Source organism: Notolepis coatsorum (genome assembly GCF_963971535.1).
Source record: "Notolepis coatsorum genome assembly, contig: SCAFFOLD_135, whole genome shotgun sequence".
NCBI lineage: Eukaryota > Metazoa > Chordata > Actinopteri > Aulopiformes > Paralepididae > Notolepis > Notolepis coatsorum.
In genome coordinates, this window is record NW_028171532.1 from 378,249 (window position 1) to 399,271 (window position 21,023).

Sequence of the window (21,023 nt, forward strand, 5' to 3'; positions counted from 1 at the left end):
TCCCCTTAACAATTGTATGTATTGAGCTGTACTGTACTGTACCCATTCTGCAATCTGTTAATAAACTTTTCAATCAATTCAATCAATGTTACATCCAGAGGGAGAACGTGCAGGGATTCATTGTATCCCCGCGCTCTCTCCCATGAGAGAGCATATATATATATATGTATGTATATTGAACACTTTCGTTTTGTTGACACTTGTTTACGTACTTGACTTTCTATTTTATACTTTATACTTTATACTATCTTTTTATATAAAGTGTTGATCCGTGCTGTCCAGCAGGTGGCGGTCAGGCGGTGTGTCGTCGTGTAAACCACCGTTAAAGAAGAAGAAGAAGACGAAAAAGCCGTATGACGCGTCATCACTCGGAAGAAGTGGAACTTCCTCATTGTTGGATTTACTTTTATCATCAACACGACAGAGTCCAGAGAGAGAGCCGAGACAGACGACCGTTTAATAAGAGTTAGAAAGAAAACCCACCCGTCAGAATCATCCCTACCTGTCCGGAGTTAAGTTAGCTATATCTCGGTAAAGAAGAAGAAAAATGCCACCTCAAGGAGTCTTCACTGCGATTATTTTGCCATTATTGTTGTGGGTTTGTGTGACCATGGCACAGGACACTACAACAACAACAACAACAACAACACTAACGGTGCCATCCACGGTTCCCTCCAAACTGAATGGCACCAGTGTCCACCAAAACTCCACCAACTCCAGCCACGGGAGAAGCTTTTTGCCAGGTATATATGTCACAAATGTAACAGTATTATATACCTGTATGTCATGTATGTCCCTATGCCATAAATGTCATGATGTCATGTATGTTGTGTATGTCATAAATGTCACTATGAATTGAAAATGGGGGACCCTGATGATGTAAACAAGACGAAAGTCTTTCTCTGGTCTGCATCCCCCTAACAATTGTGTGTATTGAGCCGTACTCCTGTATTGTACCCATTCTGCAATCTGTTAAATAAAGTTTTCATTCATTCATTCATTCAGGGTTCAGCGTGGACAGCTCTATGATCCAGAGGGCACTGTACGTCCTCATCGGGATCACGGTGATCGGGGTGCTGTACTTCCTCGTCAGGGCTGTGAGGTGAGAAACATCTGATTGATTGATTTATTTATTGAACATTTTATTAACAGATTGCAGAATGGGTACAATACAGTACGGCTCAATACACACAATTGTTAAGGGGATGCGGACCAGAGAAAGACTTTCGTCTTGTTTACATCATGAATGAATGAGAACTTTATTTAACAGATTGCAGAATGGGTACAATACAGTACGGCTCAATACATACAATTGTTAAGGGGATGCAGACCAGAGAAAGACGTTTGTCTTGTTTCCATCAGGGTCCCCCATTTTCAATTCATATAGACATTTATGACATACACAACATACATGACATTTATGGCATAGGGACATATAGGTATTTAGTACTGATACATTTGTGACATAAACGGTATTCAAATATACAGTACTGTTACCCCTAGATCCTGACAGAGTATATACATATGATGGGGAGGGGACTGTACATTAGGGGGGGGGGTGGGTGGGTGGGAGAGAAATATACATACGGCGGGGAGGGAATATATACATGCGGTGGGGAGGAGACTGTCTATTAGGAGGTGGTGGGGGTTTTGGGCATTTACGGTGGCCAGTTTCGAATTGCAGCCTCCCGTAGGTGCTCTTTAAGAGCCGTTTTGAATGTGGGTAGTGATTCACATTCCTTTACAGCTGTGGGTAGGGCGTTCCACATTGTTGTGGCATAATTGCGAAACGTGTTTAGTCCCTTGTTTGAGCAGAATCTGGGTTTAACATGATTTGTTGAGCTTCCTCTGGTGTTGTGATCGTGGTATTCACTGACCTTTGGGAAGTATTTTGACATGTACATGGGCACCCCGGTCGTATAGTGTATCTTGTAGACCAGGCCCATTGCAAGTTGCTGTACTCTGTCGTCTACTCTAAGCCATCCTAGGTTGTCAAAGTGGGCAGGGGTGAGGTGGGTTCTGGGGTTTAGGTCAAGTAGTAGTCTGACCAGTTTGTTTTGTGATGTTTGTAATTTTGTTTTAAGCGCCTTTGAGGTGCTTTGGTACCATGAGGTGCAAGCATAGTCATAGTACCCTTGAATGAGTGCTCCTGCCAGAGTCTTCAGGGTCAGGGTCCCCCATTTTCAATTAATCAGGACATATATGACATACATGACATACAGATAGACAGTACTGCTACATCTATACATTTATGACATACCAGATTTACAAATACAGTATTGTTTGTGATACAAAAAGAGTCTAAAAAAGAGAGTATACATTTGACGAGGACACTGTACATTGGAGGAGGTTGGGTAGGTACACATCCACGTTCACCAGTCTGTTTGCACTGGAGAGGAGGAGGTTCATATCCGTTGTTTGACATAATCTTCTGGCTCACTGGGCAATTCCTGTCTTTTTTCACGTGTTCATTGCTCAATCGGTGTGTGTTCCTTCCTCCTGACAATTTAAAGTTGGGACATCATTCCCGTGTGTGTGTACACTTCCGCTTGTGTCTTCTAAAAAAATATATGTTTTAATGATATTTTTCTAGGCTGAAGAAACCCCTCCAGAAAAAGAAATATGGGCTGCTGTCAAATATGGATGACAACGTGGAGATGGATGGGATGGACAGCGACGAAGACGAAACGGTGTATGAGGCTAGGAGCTTGAGAAGGTGTGTAAACAACATCCAGATAGACCCCCTTCGAGATGGATTTTAAAATCCTTAAACATTTTCTATATATATTGAATAACAATTTGTAGTGATGCACGATATAATATCGGCCGATATGGCCGTTTTTTTACACATCGGTATCGGTCCGATATCAAGATAGGGCCGATATGGGCCTATAAGATTTTTTAATCTTACATTTTTTTTTAATATAAATCAACTCCGTAGATCATCCTCCATATGTGTGTGTGGGTTTTACAAAGTTTAAACAATGGGAAAGCATTAAACCGATCATCTGTCTAAAACTCCTAACTCTATTCGCCCTCAAATCTGTGTTAGTTTTTTTCATCTGCTGAAAAGTTGGGTTTTTGGAGTTATGAGGTTTTGTCCCGCCAGCAGCGAAAAGTAAAAAAAAAAAAAAAAAAAAAGCATTTTGGAAAATAGCTCTTTATTTGATTATCATAAAAAAGTGTTTTCTATACAGAGATATCGACATCGGTAAATATCGGTATCGGCCAGAACAGCAATAGTAATATCGGTTATCGGTATCGGCCACAATTTTCACATCGGTGCATCACTAACAATTTGTATAAATATGTATTTCTTTCCACTAAATTGTTCAGTCAAAATGGCTTTGCAGCATCTCTACACCTTTACCCTCATTACGTTTCCAATGAATATGCAGATTATTCTACCTATTATTAGTGACATCACACATGCAACTCTGATTTCGGGGAAGTACAGCAAAGCTCTCCCTCCCCAGGGGAATAACGTGGAACAAGTCATGCCTCCAATGACAAAAAGTGTCTGAGTGGAGGGACCTGTTGAGTTGACTGTTCTGTGGCCTTCTTTCTTGGCCTTTTTGCCACTGACTGACTGGAGGCTGACGGCAGACAATGACGAGACAAGAGATAATTCACAATCCAATCTATATCTGTGATATGGGATTCTCTCATTTTGGGAAATGTACGTTGTATTAACCCTTTCACTGCCACGCGACAGAATGTTAGCCCTTTACTATCACACAACCGACGGCGATGCTCCATCATTAGGATGCGGAGCTAGCGGTGGTGTAGTGGTTAACACTGTCGCCTCACAGCAAGAAGGTCCAGGGTTCGAATCCCGCTTGGGGACCAGGTTTCCATGATGCCAGTTACCCAGGTGGGGTATCTCCCAGGCCTTTCTGTGTGGAGTTTGCATGTTCTCCCCGTGCTCGCAAGGGTTTCCCCCCCCGATAAGATAAACCCAATGGAAAAACATGCACAACAACAAGATCGCTAACGCTGTGGCGTCCTTGACGAAGACGGACAGGAGCACTTGGATTGGTCCCCTGGCGCGGCTCACGTGGCGCCTGTCTGCTCCCGGCTGCCCTTGGGGGGGAAGGACGACGGGATGGGTTAATCGCAGATACGCATTGTATGCATGGTTCGCATGTGTGCCAAATGGTGACCTCGGAGCAGGTCCTAAATTATTATTATTATTATTATAGCTAATGATGCTAATGATGGAGCATCGCCGTCGGTTGTGTGATAGTAAAGGGCTAACCTTCTGTATCGTCATAGTGAAAGGGTTAACCGGCTGTCGTGTGGCAGTGAAAAGGGTTAAAGGGATAGTTCTGAGCTTTGGAACCCTCGCCATATTTGCTACTTACCGACAATGTTGCCGATTGGTAGAATGAATCCTTTTCTCGGCGCAGTCCACACTGTTCCTCCTACAAACTAATGCAAAGTCAATGGGGTCAAGCTCCCGTCTGTACAGTCCACACGGTCCCTCCTACAAACTAATGCAAAGTCAATGGGGTCAAGCTCCCGTCTGTACAGTCCACACGGTCCCTCCTACAAACGAATGCAAAGTCAATGGGGTCAAGCTCCCGTCTGTACAGTCCACACGGTCCCTCCTACAAACGAATGCAAAGTCAATGGGGTCAAGCTCCCGTCTGTACAGTCCACACGGTCCCTCCTACAAACTAATGCAAAGTCAATGGGGTCAAGCTCCCGTCTGTACAATCCACACGGTCCCTCCTACAAACTAATGCAAAGTCAATGGGGTCAAGCTCCTGTCTGTACAAGATTCAAGATGATTTATTGTCATGATGTATGTACACAGTTAAACAGACAGTTTGCTGTACAATGAAAAACGTATTTAGCTAGTCCGCCCTTCACACAACATCACACGAACTAGAATAAACAACTTAAATACAAGCGGATGCAAGAGATATATGAGGATGGAGTGGTTAATGGTGTCGAAGGCGGCTCACTGAGGTCAAGGAGGATGAGGACGGAGAGGTGACCAGAGTCAGCAGAGATGGCATAATGTCAACGGTGACCTTTTAATAGAGCGGTTTCTGTACTGTGTTTGGTGTGAGAGCCAGATTGGAAGGGTTCGTGAAGGTGGTTGGATTCAAGGTGGGATGTTAACCGAGTGGCAACAGCTCGTTCTAAAATGACCAGACCGTTTCTGATTCAGACAAGACTGCTTGTGAATTGAGAGCTTTTCAAGACTGAGCTTCATCATTCTGTCCACAGTCTCTCACTAGTTCAAAATCAACGTTACTCCACCACAACAGAACACATAGCTGCTATGTTTTAATTTCCGCGCAATTTGAACAATTGCCTATACAGTAGGTACTCTCGTGATTATGAAAACATTCAGATTAAAATCCATATAGGTCTGTTTTGACAAGTTTTTGAACAATCAATCAATCAATCAAATTTATTTATAAAGCACATTTCACATGACGCGTGTCAACCAAAGTGCTGTACAGAGGGTAAATACACAAGATACATATAGACAACAATCACACTCCGTTTTATGGGAGGGCACACAGGCAAACACATAGAAAAACAGGGCATGAGTCAGTGAACGGGAAAGGCTAGTAGGTAGAAGTGGGTTTTGAGCCTCAATTTGAAGGCATCTATCGAGGGGGCGAGCCTAATGGAGGTGGGGATGCTGTTCCACAGTTCAGGGGCTGCGATAGCAAAGGCACGGCCCCCCCTGAGCTTGAGGTTAGACCTCCGGACTGTCGGGAGCCTCTGATCGGCTGACCTGAGGGACCTGGTGTTGGAATAGGGGGATAGGAGGTCTGAGATGTAGGAGGGTGTGTGACCATTAAGGGCTTTAAAAACAAATAGGAGAACCTTAAAATCTATCCTGTAGCGTACTGGGAGCCAATGAAGGGAGGCAAGGACAGGGGTGATGTGGTCTCTCTTGCGGGTTCCGGTCAACAGTCTGGCAGCAGCGTTTTGTACCAGTTGTAAGCGGGACAGGGAAGACTGGTTAATGCCTATATAGAGGGAGTTGCAGTAGTCTAATCTAGATGAAATGAAGGCGTGGATGACTCTCTGAAGGTCTGCAGGGGAGAGAAGGGCTTTGAGTTTGGCAATGGTGCGTAGTTGGAAAAAACATGCCTTTACCACTGAGTTTACTTGTCTGTCAAATTTAAATTGTGGATCAAAAATGACCCCTAGGTTCTTGACATACGGCTCAGCTCAAGTACAATTAACAACCTCAATCATAAGTGTTGGAGCGTGAATGTGATGCGTCACCTGAAATTACTCGACCTCTTCTGTACTTAACTTGGCATGAACACGACACATTAACCCTTTGACTGCCGCACTACCAAACGGTTAACCCTTTCACTGCGACAATACACAGACGGTTAACCCTTTCACTGTCGCACAACAGCCGGTTGACCCTTTCACTGCCACACGACAGGTTGTGTGATAGTAAAGCCAAGGGTTAACCTTCTGTCGTGTGGCAGTGAAAGGGTTAAACGACGTGAACTGTTGCCTTCCTACATGGTCCCTGGAGCCAGAACCTAGTACTACCTTGACCAGTTTGTTCTGTGAGATCTGGACTGGAGTTTGTCCTTCAGTGCTTTAGTTAGGCCCTCGTACCAGGGACACATTGCGTAATCAAAACAACAGGAAACCAATGAATTAGCCAGAAGACACTCTGCGTCCAATCGTTTTTTTTTTTTCTCGCTACAAATCTGGTTCTCCCAATCACCTTATGTACTTAATGTATGCATTCAAAAGTGCTGAATAAATGTTTTATGGACCCATAATTATTAATATTATTTAAGTTAAGTTTTGCCATAATCAAAATCATGTCTTTTTCCATAATCAGGTAGCTGAATAACATTGGTAAAAAATAAATATATATATATATATATATATATATATATATATATATATTAATCATATTCCGCTTTCGGCCAACTGTTTCCTGTATTCGGTTTCGGCCAAGAATTTCCCATTGGGTGCATCCCTACCCCTAACTGCTCCTGATGAGCACGTTGGGTGCATCCCTCCCCCTAACTGCTCCTGATGAGCACGTTGGCACCTTGCATGGTCACGGTGCATCCCTACCCCTAACTGCTCCTGATGAGCACGTTGGCACCTTGCATGGTCACGGTCCATCCCTCCCCCTAACTGCTCCTGATGAGCACGTTGGCACCATCCCTACCCCTAACTGCTCCTGATGAGCACGTTGGCACCTTGCATGGTCACGGTCCATCCCTCCCCCTAACTGCTCCTGATGAGCACGTTGGCACCATCCCTACCCCTAACTGCTCCTGATGAGCACGTTGGCACCTTGCATGGTCACGGCCCGCCGTCGGTGTTGTGTGAACGTGAGGAACAAATTGTAAAGCGCTTTGGAGACTGTTGAGCATATCCTGACCATCTGCCCCCTATACAAACCACCCTCGGAAGCCAGCCGCAGGACGTGGGACCAGAGTTAAGGGCATGGCTACAAGGATACGGAGTTGGACCTCTGACGTTACACGAAAGAAGAAGAAGAAGAAGATAAAAGCTGTTATATATAAATGCAGTCCATTTATTATTGATCTTGCTTTGGTGTGGAGGAGTGATTAGCAGTGAGGTTCATGGAACTATAAATTCTCAAACCCACACAACCACCACTGCAGATAAAGAACCTATGTGGAAGTTTAATTTGGCCTTTTTAGCTGTTTTCCAAACTTTGTGATGTCATAGGAGGATTAATTGGCTGTGCTTTTTTGGAGCCAGGAACACTGCCTACCAAATCAACTGCCCAGTTGTTTGTAAATGTAAACGTGTTTTATTCTTGGCTGTGGGGCAGCCAGGCAGGGAGGGAAATTATGAATTTAAAATGTGGTGTGTTGCTGCACCCACACATTACCCCCAAATAGGTTTTAGCCAGTGACCACGTTAAGGATGGAAAGTAACTAAGCACCTTTACTCAAGTACTGTACAATTATGAGCTAGGCTACTTGTAGTTGAGGGTTTTTACTTAAAGGGGCACTTGACCAAAAACAATACAGATATCTTTGCACATCATCTCACACCCAAACCTGTAAGCTGTTTTATTTGCACACGTTCATTTATTGAGAGTTAAGGTTTGAATATATAGGACACTGAATCCTTGTTGTGTTTATAAGCAGCCAAATTAAATGTCGGAGATGAAAAAACAACTAGAGATGTTCCGATACCATTTTTTCCTTCCCGATCCGATTCCGATACCTGCTTTGGGTATCGGCCGATACCGATACTGATCCGATACCAGTGCATACATTAAAAAAAATAAAAAATGTATTATATAAATTACAAAAATAAATTATTTAAAATTTTTTTACAGCTACCGTTTTATATATACTGTTTTTTGTAATAACTATAAAGTAATGGTATTTATTCAACAACAGGTGATTGTATAGATTAGTATTATACAACTATGCTTAATGAGTTCACCCACGGAAAGGTTGTTGTGACATTGATTCCGCACGGAGGTTACACGTTGCACTTCCTATCCAGTCGGCTCCGTTTAGGTTAGCTTCTGTAGTAGCAGAGGCTCTGTTGTGATTTTTAATGCACAATAAATATTCAACATTCTCTTTTGAGACTCCGCCTCAGACTCTTATCATTTGGCACTAAAAGCTAAACATTGTCACCGGTATCATGGCTGTCCGCATTATGTCATTAATTGCATGCATGTGTGGGAGAGGTTGATCAGTTAGCCACGTTAGCATGAGCTAGCAGTTAACACGAGCTAGGTTAGATGAAAACGACAATATAACGTTACTGGTGAAAAAGTGATTTACCTTGGAATACTCCTTTGCCAACTTGCTGTACTTTGCTTGCAGGTCTGCAGCCATTATTGCTGGATTATGAATAGTCCCAACTTTAGCCAAGGTAACGTTAAGCTAAAACTAGCTTTTCAGCTAGCGCTTCAGCTAATGCTAATAACACCAGCAAGCAAACACATCAGAGCTCCCCGTCACACCGATCTGTCGGGACGATGGCATTTAAGAAAGTATCTGCTGTTAAAATGACAAACAGCATTGACACTTTAATTCACGGTCGATTAAAAACACGTTTGTTTTATAATGCTCACTCTCAGTAGGAGGATACGTGTTGTTTATAAATGACGTCATATGGTATCGGAGCGCAGAATTAGAGGGTACTCGCCGATACCGATACCAGCATTTTAGGCAGTATCGGAGGCATTTCCGATACTGGTATCGGTATCGGAACAACTCTAGTTGCAAATAGAGATAGCATTGAGCTGTAATTGACATTCCACAAGGATTCAATGTCGTCCAATGACATCACTGTGGAGGGCATATCCAAAACTCATAAACTCTCAATAACTGTCAAACTAAATTAATGTGAGCAAAACCCTTAACAGTTTTGGTATACATGCAAGATTACCGGTATGTGCAAAATAATTTTAGAAAAAAAGTGCCCCTTTTTAGGCATCCTTACACCGTGCAATTCTGGTCATCTGTTAATTAATTCTACGTCGGATGGTACAATGGTGCTCACCAGTCTCCTCAGTGTACAAGAGAGTTGTTCTGCTGTCATGTGATGCAAGACCGCATGATCCTACGTCACCTGACGGCCCAACCAGGACCCTGTTACACTGAGCGAGTCTTTCTGGACTACATTTAAAATCAAATGTCCTACTTTTTAATATATTGAAATTCATTTATTGGGAAAACCACATTGAGATACAGTATCTCGTTTTCGAGAGGGTCCCACATTTTGTGCAATGTAATACAGAAACGGAACACATAACGCACAACAAAAAATAAAAAAAATAAAGGACACGTACAAAAACACAACAAAACAAGTACACATTATAAGAGGATATGTCTCGATCTCCATCATAATTGGCCCACTCGACGGCAGTCACATGACTGTGCCACCACAGGGCAAACAAATATGCTTACCCTGCGATGACACCGCCAGGCAGCCAACGCGGGAAAGGCCCAACAAAACATTCAAAGGGTTAGTAGAATACAGGCAGGGGAGGAAACAAACTTTTTGGCTTACCAGCCAACTGGCGAGTATCTGATTTTTTTTACCAGCCAAACAGATTTTTTACCAGACAAAAAAAATCGCTAATTGTGATAATTACTTCTTTGTATGTCAAGCCGTGTCAATGTTGTGTATGCATCTGGGTAGGCACACTGTGCCTTTAAGACAGCACGGTGGTCTTACGACAGTGCTGTGAAGTACCGTCAAGTGTTGTGGTAACGTCAGTTGGGTTGGTGTGCTGTTGTGCACAGTGCACTGGTTGAGCTAGCCCCTTTCGTGACTGCGATGTGCAAGCCAGGGGCTTTTGAGCATGAAATAAAATGTCTAACCTTACGTCGTAGTCCGGTGCTTTTTTGGAAACATTATAGTCATAACAGATACACCTAGCTGGCTGCTTTGAGCACACGGGGCTAACGTTAGCTAGCAAGCAGCTATAGCTAAAACGCTAACTAGAAGCTAACCACTGTATACAGTTCCAGTAGACTAACATTACACCTCTGTGATTTAAATGTGTCCTTAGTAACTTATACTCGAGGGTTGTACTAGGGTTGGATGCAGTTCCCCGTTGGTCAGTCTGTCTGTTTTCCATCTTCTGCTGTGTTTAACGTTATCTGTTTGCGAGTGCTCCTGATGGCTAGCCTAGTACCGCGGGACTTTTATTATTATATGTCCGCGGGTTGGCCAGTACTGCGCAAACGTTTATTAAACATTATATGTCCGCGGGTGGTCTTGTGCAGTGCTCTCGTGGCACTGTCAACTAAAGCGAACACTCAGAAAACGCGCACCGTTTGCCAGTGCAGTGATTGCAGAATGTTTAATTTTTTTGTATACTCGCCAGCAGGGGAGGAAACTAACTTTTTGGCTTACCAGCCAACTGGCGGGTATCTGATTTTTTTTACCAGCCAAACGTAAAAAATACCAGCATTTGGCCAGTAAAGTGGCCTAATTTCCTCCCCTGAATACAGGGTGTAATAGATATTGAGCTCCAGGACTGGCAGGAGAGGAGGAGCAATCAACCCGCCCAACGAGCGCCCCAAATCAACCAATCGGCCCCCCCCCCCCTGCCAAAAAATAGGAGTAGAGCCAACTAGCTAACCCGTTAATTCAAGTTTCAAGTTTTGTTTTATTTGTCATATCATGTATAAAGTACATGTACATTACAGTGAAATGCTTGGTTCTGTATGAGCCCCCTGATATTGTGCTAAACAAGTAAAAAGAACAAGGTCCAAACGCTATACAAAATACAATATACAAACTAAACTACAAAATTAAGCACAAAATGCAAACAATGAGGTACAAAATGCAAAAATGAGGTATGGATGTAGTGCAAATCTTTTTGTAATAAATAGGTAAAATGCGATGTAGTCTTTAAAGCGAGTGTTTGCGCGTGGATGTGTGTGCAATGCATGTAGATATTTACCGTATGTAGTGTGTATGTAGATATTCACCGTATGTAGTGTGTACCACCTGCTGTGTGAGAAATTAGGCCGTGTGTTGGTTTTCACAGAACTGTACCTTGATTTCCATAGAACCAAAAGCTCTTTACCACAGTGCAGTATGTGAGAATACACCTATGCCGTTCTCGGATAAAGCTGAGGGGGTTTCTACTCTAGGAGCGGGAGGCAGGTGTGAAACATCTCAGTTCCGATGTGTAAATGTCTGTGGTTTGTGAGGTTGGCCATGTGGTTGTTTTATGTTCCACCAGTGGCCTCATTTAAGAACATTAACTGAGTATATCAAATTAATCTGAGGTCAATCTGACAGCAGCAGTCTTGTGTGTGTTTGCCGGATTAATAATAGCACTCAATTGCAAATCCCTGACGCTTGATTGCAGATGTTGCATTTGTCGACCGCTGAAGTTACTGCTTTTTGCCTTTTGTAGGGCAGTATAGATATCTTTCATCAGACAGGGCTCAGAGCTCACAGCGCAGTATAGATATCTTTCATCAGACAGGGCTCAGAGCTCACAGTGCAGTATAGATATCTTTCATCAGGCAGGGCTCAGAGCTCGCAGTGCAGTATAGATATCTTTCATCAGACAGGGCTCAGAGCTCACAGTGCAGTATAGATATCTTTCATCAGACAGGGCTCAGAGCTCACAGTGCAGTATAGATATCTTTCATCAGACAGGGCTCAGAGCTCACAGTGCAGTATAGATATCTTTCATCAGACAGGGCTCAGAGCTCACAGTGCAGTATAGATATCTTTCATCAGGCAGGGCTCAGAGCTCACAGTGCAGTATAGATATCTTTCATCAGGCAGGGCTCAGGGCTCACAGTGCAGTATAGATATCTTTCATCAGACAGGGCTCAGAGCTCGCAGTGCAGTATAGATATCTTTCATCAGACAGGGCTCAGAGCTCACAGTGCAGTATAGATATCTTTCATCAGGCAGGGCTCAGAGCTCACAGTGCAGTATAGATATCTTTCATCAGGCAGGGCTCAGAGCTCACAGTGCAGTATAGATATCTTTCATCAGACAGAGCTCACAGTGCAGTATAGATATCTTTCATCAGACAGAGCTCACAGTGCAGTATAGATATCTTTCATCAGACAGGGCTCAGGGCTCACAGTGCAGTATAGATATCTTTCATCAGGCAGGGCTCAGAGCTCACAGTGCAGTATAGATATCTTTCATCAGACAGGGCTCAGGGCTCACAGCGCAGTATAGATATCTTTCATCAGGCAGGGCTCAGAGCTCACAGTGCAGTATAGATATCTTTCATCAGACAGAGCTCACAGTGCAGTATAGATATCTTTCATCAGGCAGGGCTCACAGTGCAGTATAGATATCTTTCATCAGACAGGGCTCAGAGCTCACAGTGCAGTATAGATATCTTTCATCAGGCAGGGCTCAGAGCTCACAGTGCAGTATAGATATCTTTCATCAGACAGGGCTCAGAGCTCACAGTGCAGTATAGATATCTTTCATCAGGCAGGGCTCAGAGCTCACAGTGCAGTATAGATATCTTTCATCAGACAGGGCTCAGAGCTCACAGTGCAGTATAGATATCTTTCATCAGACAGGGCTCAGAGCTCACAGTGCAGTATAGATATCTTTCATCAGACAGAGCTCACAGTGCAGTATAGATATCTTTCATCAGGCAGGGCTCAGGGCTCACAGTGCAGTATAGATATCTTTCATCAGACAGGGCTCACAGTGCAGTATAGATATCTTTCATCAGACAGGGCTCAGAGCTCACAGTGCAGTATAGATATCTTTCATCAGACAGGGCTCACAGTGCAGTATAGATATCTTTCATCAGACAGGGCTCAGAGCTCACAGTGCAGTATAGATATCTTTCATCAGACAGGGCTCAGAGCTCACAGTGCAGTATAGATATCTTTCATCAGGCAGGGCTCAGAGCTCACAGTGCAGTATAGATATCTTTCATCAGACAGGGCTCAGAGCTCACAGTGCAGTATAGATATCTTTCATCAGACAGGGCTCAGAGCTCACAGTGCAGTATAGATATCTTTCATCAGACAGGGCTCAGAGCTCACAGTGCAGTATAGATATCTTTCATCAGGCAGGGCTCAGAGCTCACAGTGCAGTATAGATATCTTTCATCAGGCAGGGCTCAGAGCTCACAGTGCAGTATAGATATCTTTCATCAGACAGGGCTCAGAGCTCACAGTGCAGTATAGATATCTTTCATCAGGCAGGGCTCAGAGCTCACAGTGCAGTATAGATATCTTTCATCAGACAGGGCTCAGAGCTCACAGTGCAGTATAGATATCTTTCATCAGACAGGGCTCAGAGCTCACAGCGCAGTATAGATATCTTTCATCAGGCAGGGCTCAGAGCTCACAGTGCAGTATAGATATCTTTCATCAGGCAGGGCTCAGAGCTCACAGCGCAGTATAGATATCTTTCATCAGGCAGGGCTCACAGTGCAGTATAGATATCTTTCATCAGGCAGGGCTCAGAGCTCACAGTGCAGTATAGATATCTTTCATCAGGCAGGGCTCAGGGCTCACAGTGCAGTATAGATATCCTTTCATCAGGCAGGGCTCAGAGCTCGCAGCTGGCTTTAGAATTGGAATGCTGACAAATCATTTTAAGGAAAAAGCCAAACATTTTAAGGAATCAATGAATACACAAAATGCTTCGAGATTAAATAGCATATCAATTATATGTCTGTTGTAGTGATTTTAAAATGTCAGTAGTGTAGCCTAATGTAACCAGAGCAGCCTATATTTTTAGGAAGCAGGTTGAACGGAAAAACACAACTGGAGCTCACAAAGGCAGCAGTAACTAGCAATTTGTGGACCCACTATATTATATATTCCCATTATGTTAGTGAAGGCCAACAGAAGAAGTATCTACCAATAACTACCAGACATTTACAGTATATATATCAATTGGTCCCATCATCATGTTTTGTCTGAACAATCAATTTCATTTTATCAACAAAACTCTTTTGTTAAATATTTCCTCAATAGTGGTATTGGTTGATAAAGTCCTAACCATACCCATCCCTAGTTGTAGAGTTTTCTTATGATATGGCTTGTCATTGTACCCCTTTCTATCGTTTTAAACAATAATTCTATGGTGACTTGACTTGTGACTCGCTTGACCTGAGCAGTGACTTGACGTGTCTTACTTGACATTTGGCAGTGACTCGACTTGACCTGCTTGAGTCTAAACATGGTGACTTGAAACTAGCTTGTGACTTGAAACTTGCTTGTGACTTGAAACTAGCTTGTGACTTGAAACTAGCTTGTGACTTGAAACTTGCTTGTGACTTGAAACTTGCTTGTGACTTGAAACTAGCTTGTGACTTGAAACTAGCTTGTGACTTGAAACTTGCTTGTGACTTGAAACTTGCTTGTGACTTGAAACTTGCTTGTGACTCACTCCCACCTCTGTTAACCCTTTATCTGCCAGGGATTATTATTATTATATATTTTTTTTTTATCTTTTTCCCCCTCCTTTTTCCTCCGATTTTCTCCCATCCCAATGTTAGTCGTTATGCCAATTCCCAATCCCCTTCCTGGTCGCTGCGCACTTACCCCCCACAGTCGGTCTGGGAGAGTGGAGGCTATCACGTGCTTCCTCCGACACACGTCTAGCCAATCAACGCTTCTTTTCACCTGGCAGCGCGGACTCTCACTGAGAGGGTGTAACGTGTGGAAGGATCACTACCCCCCTTAGATCCTATCCGCGCTTAGCAGGCGCCCCGACCGAACTGTAGGAGTCGCTGTTTACAACGACCCGGACCCACCCCGCCAGCTTTCCCACCCTCTAATACAGCCAATTGTATTAGTGTGAACGGCCAGCCAAGCTGGTGACAACGCCGGAGCTGTGAGCTGGATTCGAACAGGCGAATCCAGCCGCTCCGGTGTTGGTGACGAACGCAATCTCCGCTACGCCACCTGACCGCCCCTGCCAGGGATTATTCTGATCTTAATCCACTGTCTGCCAGTACTGTAAGTCTATGGAAATGTTCCCCTTCTTTGCAGGGCTATAACTTTTTAAATTGTATTGCTAAATTGACATTACTATGGCCCATTCAACGTCAAGTATCTATTGTTTAGGATGTAGCAACGTTCTACTTTTTCATTCACATATTCATACTAAAATACGGTCTAAAGTATAAATATGTTTTTATCGTTTTCTGCAACATTCTGCAGAACGTGAGTTATAGCCATAAATACATATATTAGATCATCAAATGTAGTTTGATACCGATTGACGTCGGATAAAAAATTTCAATTGTACAAGGTCCTAAGCGTCATGCCTCATCATCTGCTGGTGACCGGAGGGGGGGGGGGGGGGGGGGGGTTATAAGTCTGTGGCCGGCGTTAAATCATTTATGTAGTATGGGCGACAGGGTTCGAAATTAACGGGGGCTCGGGGCAAAATGCCCTTGAAAATGGACAAAATGCCCCCGAATATCAGTTAAGGGGGGCAGAAAATGCCCCCGACAGTTTACTAATTATATATATGGTCTACAGTGCGAGCATTTCCCTTGTATTTGGCCCTAATAATATGTGTGTGTGCGCCACCCGGAAAAATCATTTACTCGAGACGAGTGACGATTACAAAACAGCTCCGCTGTTATAATAGTCCCACATTACACAAGCATAAACGTCCAATCACAGTAGCGCCCGAAAACAAAGTCACGGTACCGGCTTAGGCAAGTTATACATTCAGAATCAGACAACGCAAAAAAATCAGCCAGCCATGAAGCCCATTCATTTTTATTTTGAGCAAAAGAGAGACGAGGAGAAAGAGAGGAATCCGGCTGACATGGCTTTTGAAGTGATATTCGCACGTGTTTTTGCGGGTCCAGTCCCCACGGTATGTTGACAGAATTCGCAAAACACCTTATCGACTGAAGCATAAAAGTCATTAGGATACTGCTCTGCTCTGAATTTAGGGCTTAGTGGGGAATTTCTTCCGACGTTAACGTTAACGACGCACCGAAGCAGCTAGACCATTTCTCCGTGTTGTGTGTAACACGCAGCGGTCCCCGCCTCCTCCCTCCTTGCAACAAACGTTCCACCCAAAAACGGAATTTCTATTTCATAATGAATTAAATAATTGTATAAAGAATTTTCAATGTTCTGTCATCTAATAATATATTCCATTACCTTTCCTATCTGTATCAAAGTAAAAATGTTGGTATCATAACAACACTACAACATACAAAAGCAGCTTGACAACCGATATCCTTTGCGTTTGATTGATTGAAAACTTTATTAACAGATTGCAGAATGGGTACAATACAGTACAGCTCAATACACACAAGTTAAGGGGATGCAGACCAGAGAAAGACTTTCGTCTTGTTTACATCAGGGTCCCCCATTTTCAATTCATAGTGTGATTGATTGATTGATTGATTGATTGAAAACTTTATTAACAGATTGCAGAATGGGTACAATACAGTACAGCTCAATACACACAATTGTTAAGGGGATGCAGACCAGAGAAAGACTTTCGTCTTGTTTACACCAGGGTCCCCCATTTTCAATTCATCAGGACATATATGACATACATGACATACAGATAGTCAGTACTGCTACATCTATACATTTATGACATACCAGATTTGCAAATACAGTACTGTTTGTGATACAGAAGGAGTCAAGAAAAGGGAGTATATACATTTGACGTAGAAACTGTACATTGGAGGAGGTTGGGTGGGGGGGGTTGGGTACACTGGGATATTGACAACCATACTGGGTAATTTACATTGGAGGTGGGTGGGGGGGGGGGGGGGGGGCACATTGTATAAACAAGCAAATACTGTGCACACGCACAGTATAATAATGCATGAGATAAATAGTTAATAAACTGTTACTTGAACAATTTTCACTGTGCTCCTAAATTTCTTTGTGTGCTCCAAAATTTTTATTTAGATTTTATTTATTAACATTTTATTTAGGAGCACATGTGCTCCTTGGGAAAAAGGTTAGCGTAGAGCCCTATATATGGAGACATTAACATTACATTATCAAACATAGGGACGAAGACTGTAAAAAAAAGTGTCAACAATGTTTTATAATCCTTATGTTAATTTTCATCATAAAAATTCAGTGCCCCCGAAATACAAAAAAAAGCCCCCGAAAATCAATTAAGGGGGGCAAAAAAAGCCCTTGAAAAAAAATGTTAATTTCTAACCCTGATGGGCGATACATAGATCACAGCAGTTTATATGGATCATAATAAGCAAACACGCTGAAACTTACCGCAGCTTCCTCTGACCGCTGGGTGGTCAGCGTGGAGCAGAAAGTTCACGATTATGGGATGTTGATATATGCGATCCATTTCCAGGTTGTATAATAGTATATACGTCCAAATCATGTTGTTTATCGAGTTATTGGCAACGGTTTGGGCGATCGGCCACCAGATGGCGCTCTTGAACCGTTGGCGAGTTGAGAGGAGATCAACAGGAGATCTCAAGTCTCTGTGGGTGAAATATGATTGACATGACAGATTTTTGAAATATTGATCTCAAAGACGCCTTACGGCGTCATTGGCAGATTACACATGGCGGAGAATGACGTGGGAACACGTCACTGGCGAATAAAGGGTTAATTAGGAATATTATTAAGGTTGGGAAAGGCTGCTTAGTCCTGATTACATGCCAAGCTGAGACGTTAGCTGTAAGGATTTAATAATATAATAATAATACGCTACATCTGCTTTCCTTGGACGGGTTGACTTCGCCTACGATAACTATTGTGTGAATATGATTAACCCTTTCACCGCCACACGGCAGAAGGTTAACCCTTTACTATCACACAACCGGCTGCCGTGTGGCGGTGAAAGGGTTCACCTTCTGTGAATTGTTGCAGTGAAAGGGTTAACCATTTGGTAGTGCGGCAGTGAAAGGGTTAACACATTTTGCACAACTTCAGCAACTGTTTTTTTATAATGTATATTAGCTTGTTTGAGGTCATGACAAAATTGTGAGGGGGATGTTAAAGCACATAATAGACAATACCTATACCTGCAACCACTCAAACACGTTAAAGCAGATGTAGACAATATACCATCTTACCTGCAACCACTCAAAACACTATTCCTATCAAATGTTCTCTTACACTCACACTGACCTTTTCATTTCTTTTTTTTCCTATCTGCCTATTTGGTTTCTGACAACTCATTGATTTGCAGATTGTTGCATTGTTACGCAGCTACTGAACTTTGCTCCGGTCAAACGGTTTCATGGGTTGTTTGTTGTCGGTGACGTGTGATCGATCGACAGTAACTATTTCTCGCTCTCTCTTTTCGCCCTCAGATGAGTCCCCCAGTTTTCCCAAAGGGTGGGCCTTTGGACGAGGACAGAACGAAGACATTCCTACGGCTTATTTTTCAACAGTTCCTGTTACCCCCCCCCCCCCCCCCCCCTCCCCTTATGTCACAATGGACCTGAGAAGTGGACAACTGGCTATTGAGTGATTCTTGAAGATCTGATGAACTGTCCTTGTACTAATCGATGGAGGGTATGAGAAGCCTATTGATTACTGTATGTATAGGAATATCGAGGTTTAGGGACCATTCACAGGGTTCATACAAGGACCAAACCAGTTGAACTAAATGTGATGCCAAAGCTATAAGCTGCTTGAAAGAATGAGCAGGATAATTATTATTATAATTTTGTTTTTCAATCAGCTTAACGATACATTGTACAATGGTAGACTGTTTCCCGTTATCGGTCTTAAAATGTTATAAATGTGTGTTGTTCTTAAATAGGCAATATATGTATGTTGTTGCATACAACAAAATATCATTATGTGGCCTTGCCAAGCTTTCTTTCGCCGTCACTGTAGAAGTGGCCTTTCTAAGTTATTCTATAAAATGTGCTGAAACTACTGTTGACCGACTTCTAAACCAGTTCAGAAACTTACCAACAATCCGTACTCCTGTGAGCAATGCACCAGCATTTGAATGCGATAAGTAATCAACCAAAAATAGGAGGTTCTTAACTACGAAATGCCATTTTCGCTTTGGAGAATAATGCCTTTCATCCTGTGATACAGAGGATATATGGGGGTTTTCTTTTGAGTCCTCGATAGGCTCTATTGTGTTTCTCTGGAATTTAGTAACGTGGCACTTTTGTAATTATCTACTTCAGTCATTCATTCATAAACTCACCCTCACGTTTAGTTATGATCAACCTCTTTGCCCAAAAGGCAAATTTTCTTTTCATTCCATTCGTAGGAATTGGTGTGAATCTCATTTTGTCTGAGGAAAGGAAATCTTGATTGTCTCAAATTTGGCCACTAGGCACAACCCAGAGAGAACAAATCAAGGAAGTAATCAGTACATTGCATTGCAATCACACCAGAGCATATACACAATACGATGCATAACGAATGTGGTGTGACTGTTTTATGTTTTTTATGTTTATGTCTTTTTTTATATATATATCGGCTGGTTTGAAGGGCTTGCAAAAAACTCAAGGTTGGCGAATATATTCAGGACATGTCTGTATACAGTCTTGTGATAATGTTTGAATGCGTTCGTAATGGATCGTGACATGATGTGATTGCAATGCAGTGCACACACACCTGTAGGTGCTGTCATGTGCTTCTAGTGATGCCAATCAAATATGACAACACTATACAACCCAGTTGTTTTTACAACTCCTCTCTGGAAGTTGACTTAATTGATGAGATAATGACGTGTTCTGTCCAGTGCATTGGTTCCAACCATCTAGAGAATCGTTAACATTCCTCAGAGGATTTATTTGTTACCTATTGAGAATTGAATGTACTTTTTTTTTTTTTTTTTTTTGTAAACAAAGGTTAATGGGATTTTTTCCCTAAGAAACGGTCGGATTTACCATGAACTGCCAGTTCATGCTAGTATATCTAATAAGCACTTGTATTTTAGTTTTTCACATATTAGAAACAAATAGTTTGAAAGTGAATAGCGTACGACAACAAAAAACGAAAGAAAGGAAGTTGATTGGAAGATTTTTTTTTTTATCAGACATGCTATTGTTCACTTCCACTAGCATTGCTAACAATTTCTTGCATCCAATATCTAAAACAAATAGTTTATTAAATAGTTCATGGTAAATCATAGGTTTAACTTTCTTCTGAAGGTGAACTATCCCTCTTAAGATATCGCTGCCCTTTCCACTACCTGCCCCAATTAATGCTGGAACGCACCAACTGCCATTATGTCCAAGACTGGATTCGACTGGCGAGATTCAACGTGAATAATTATATTTCATGTGAGCACGTTGGGATTCTGTATGAAATGAGTACCTAGATGTTTAGTTTGAGGAACTGCAGGGCTTTCGGTTACTATTTCCAGTTGGATGTATTTGTCATCGGTAATCTTCCTCACTTCCTCGTCTTCTCTCGAGACGTCCCCCTGCTTCTACTCCATGAACGACTCTTTGCACTTGAGAATAGGTTTGTCTGCAATAATGAAAGGTCCATTTTGTGTTTTCGGGGGGAAGGCAGGCGAACCATTACTGTCCCATTACTCTTATCGTTATGTGAATCCAATTTAGTTTTTGTGGAGGACCATTGCAGTGTTGTGGG

At 42.6% G+C, this 21,023-nt stretch overlaps 1 protein-coding gene across 1 annotated transcript; it reads left to right on the forward strand.

Moving 5' to 3' along the window:
• Positions 1–409: 409 nt before the first annotated feature.
• On the forward strand, positions 410–19,631 carry fam174c (family with sequence similarity 174 member C). Its single transcript, XM_084339162.1, has 4 exons — positions 410–743; positions 1,006–1,102; positions 2,594–2,716; positions 18,764–19,631. Exons 1-4 carry the CDS (start codon positions 548–550, stop codon positions 18,765–18,767), a joined length of 420 nt encoding a protein of 139 aa, XP_084195288.1. The 5' UTR covers positions 410–547; the 3' UTR covers positions 18,768–19,631.
• Positions 19,632–21,023: the final 1,392 nt, after the last annotated feature.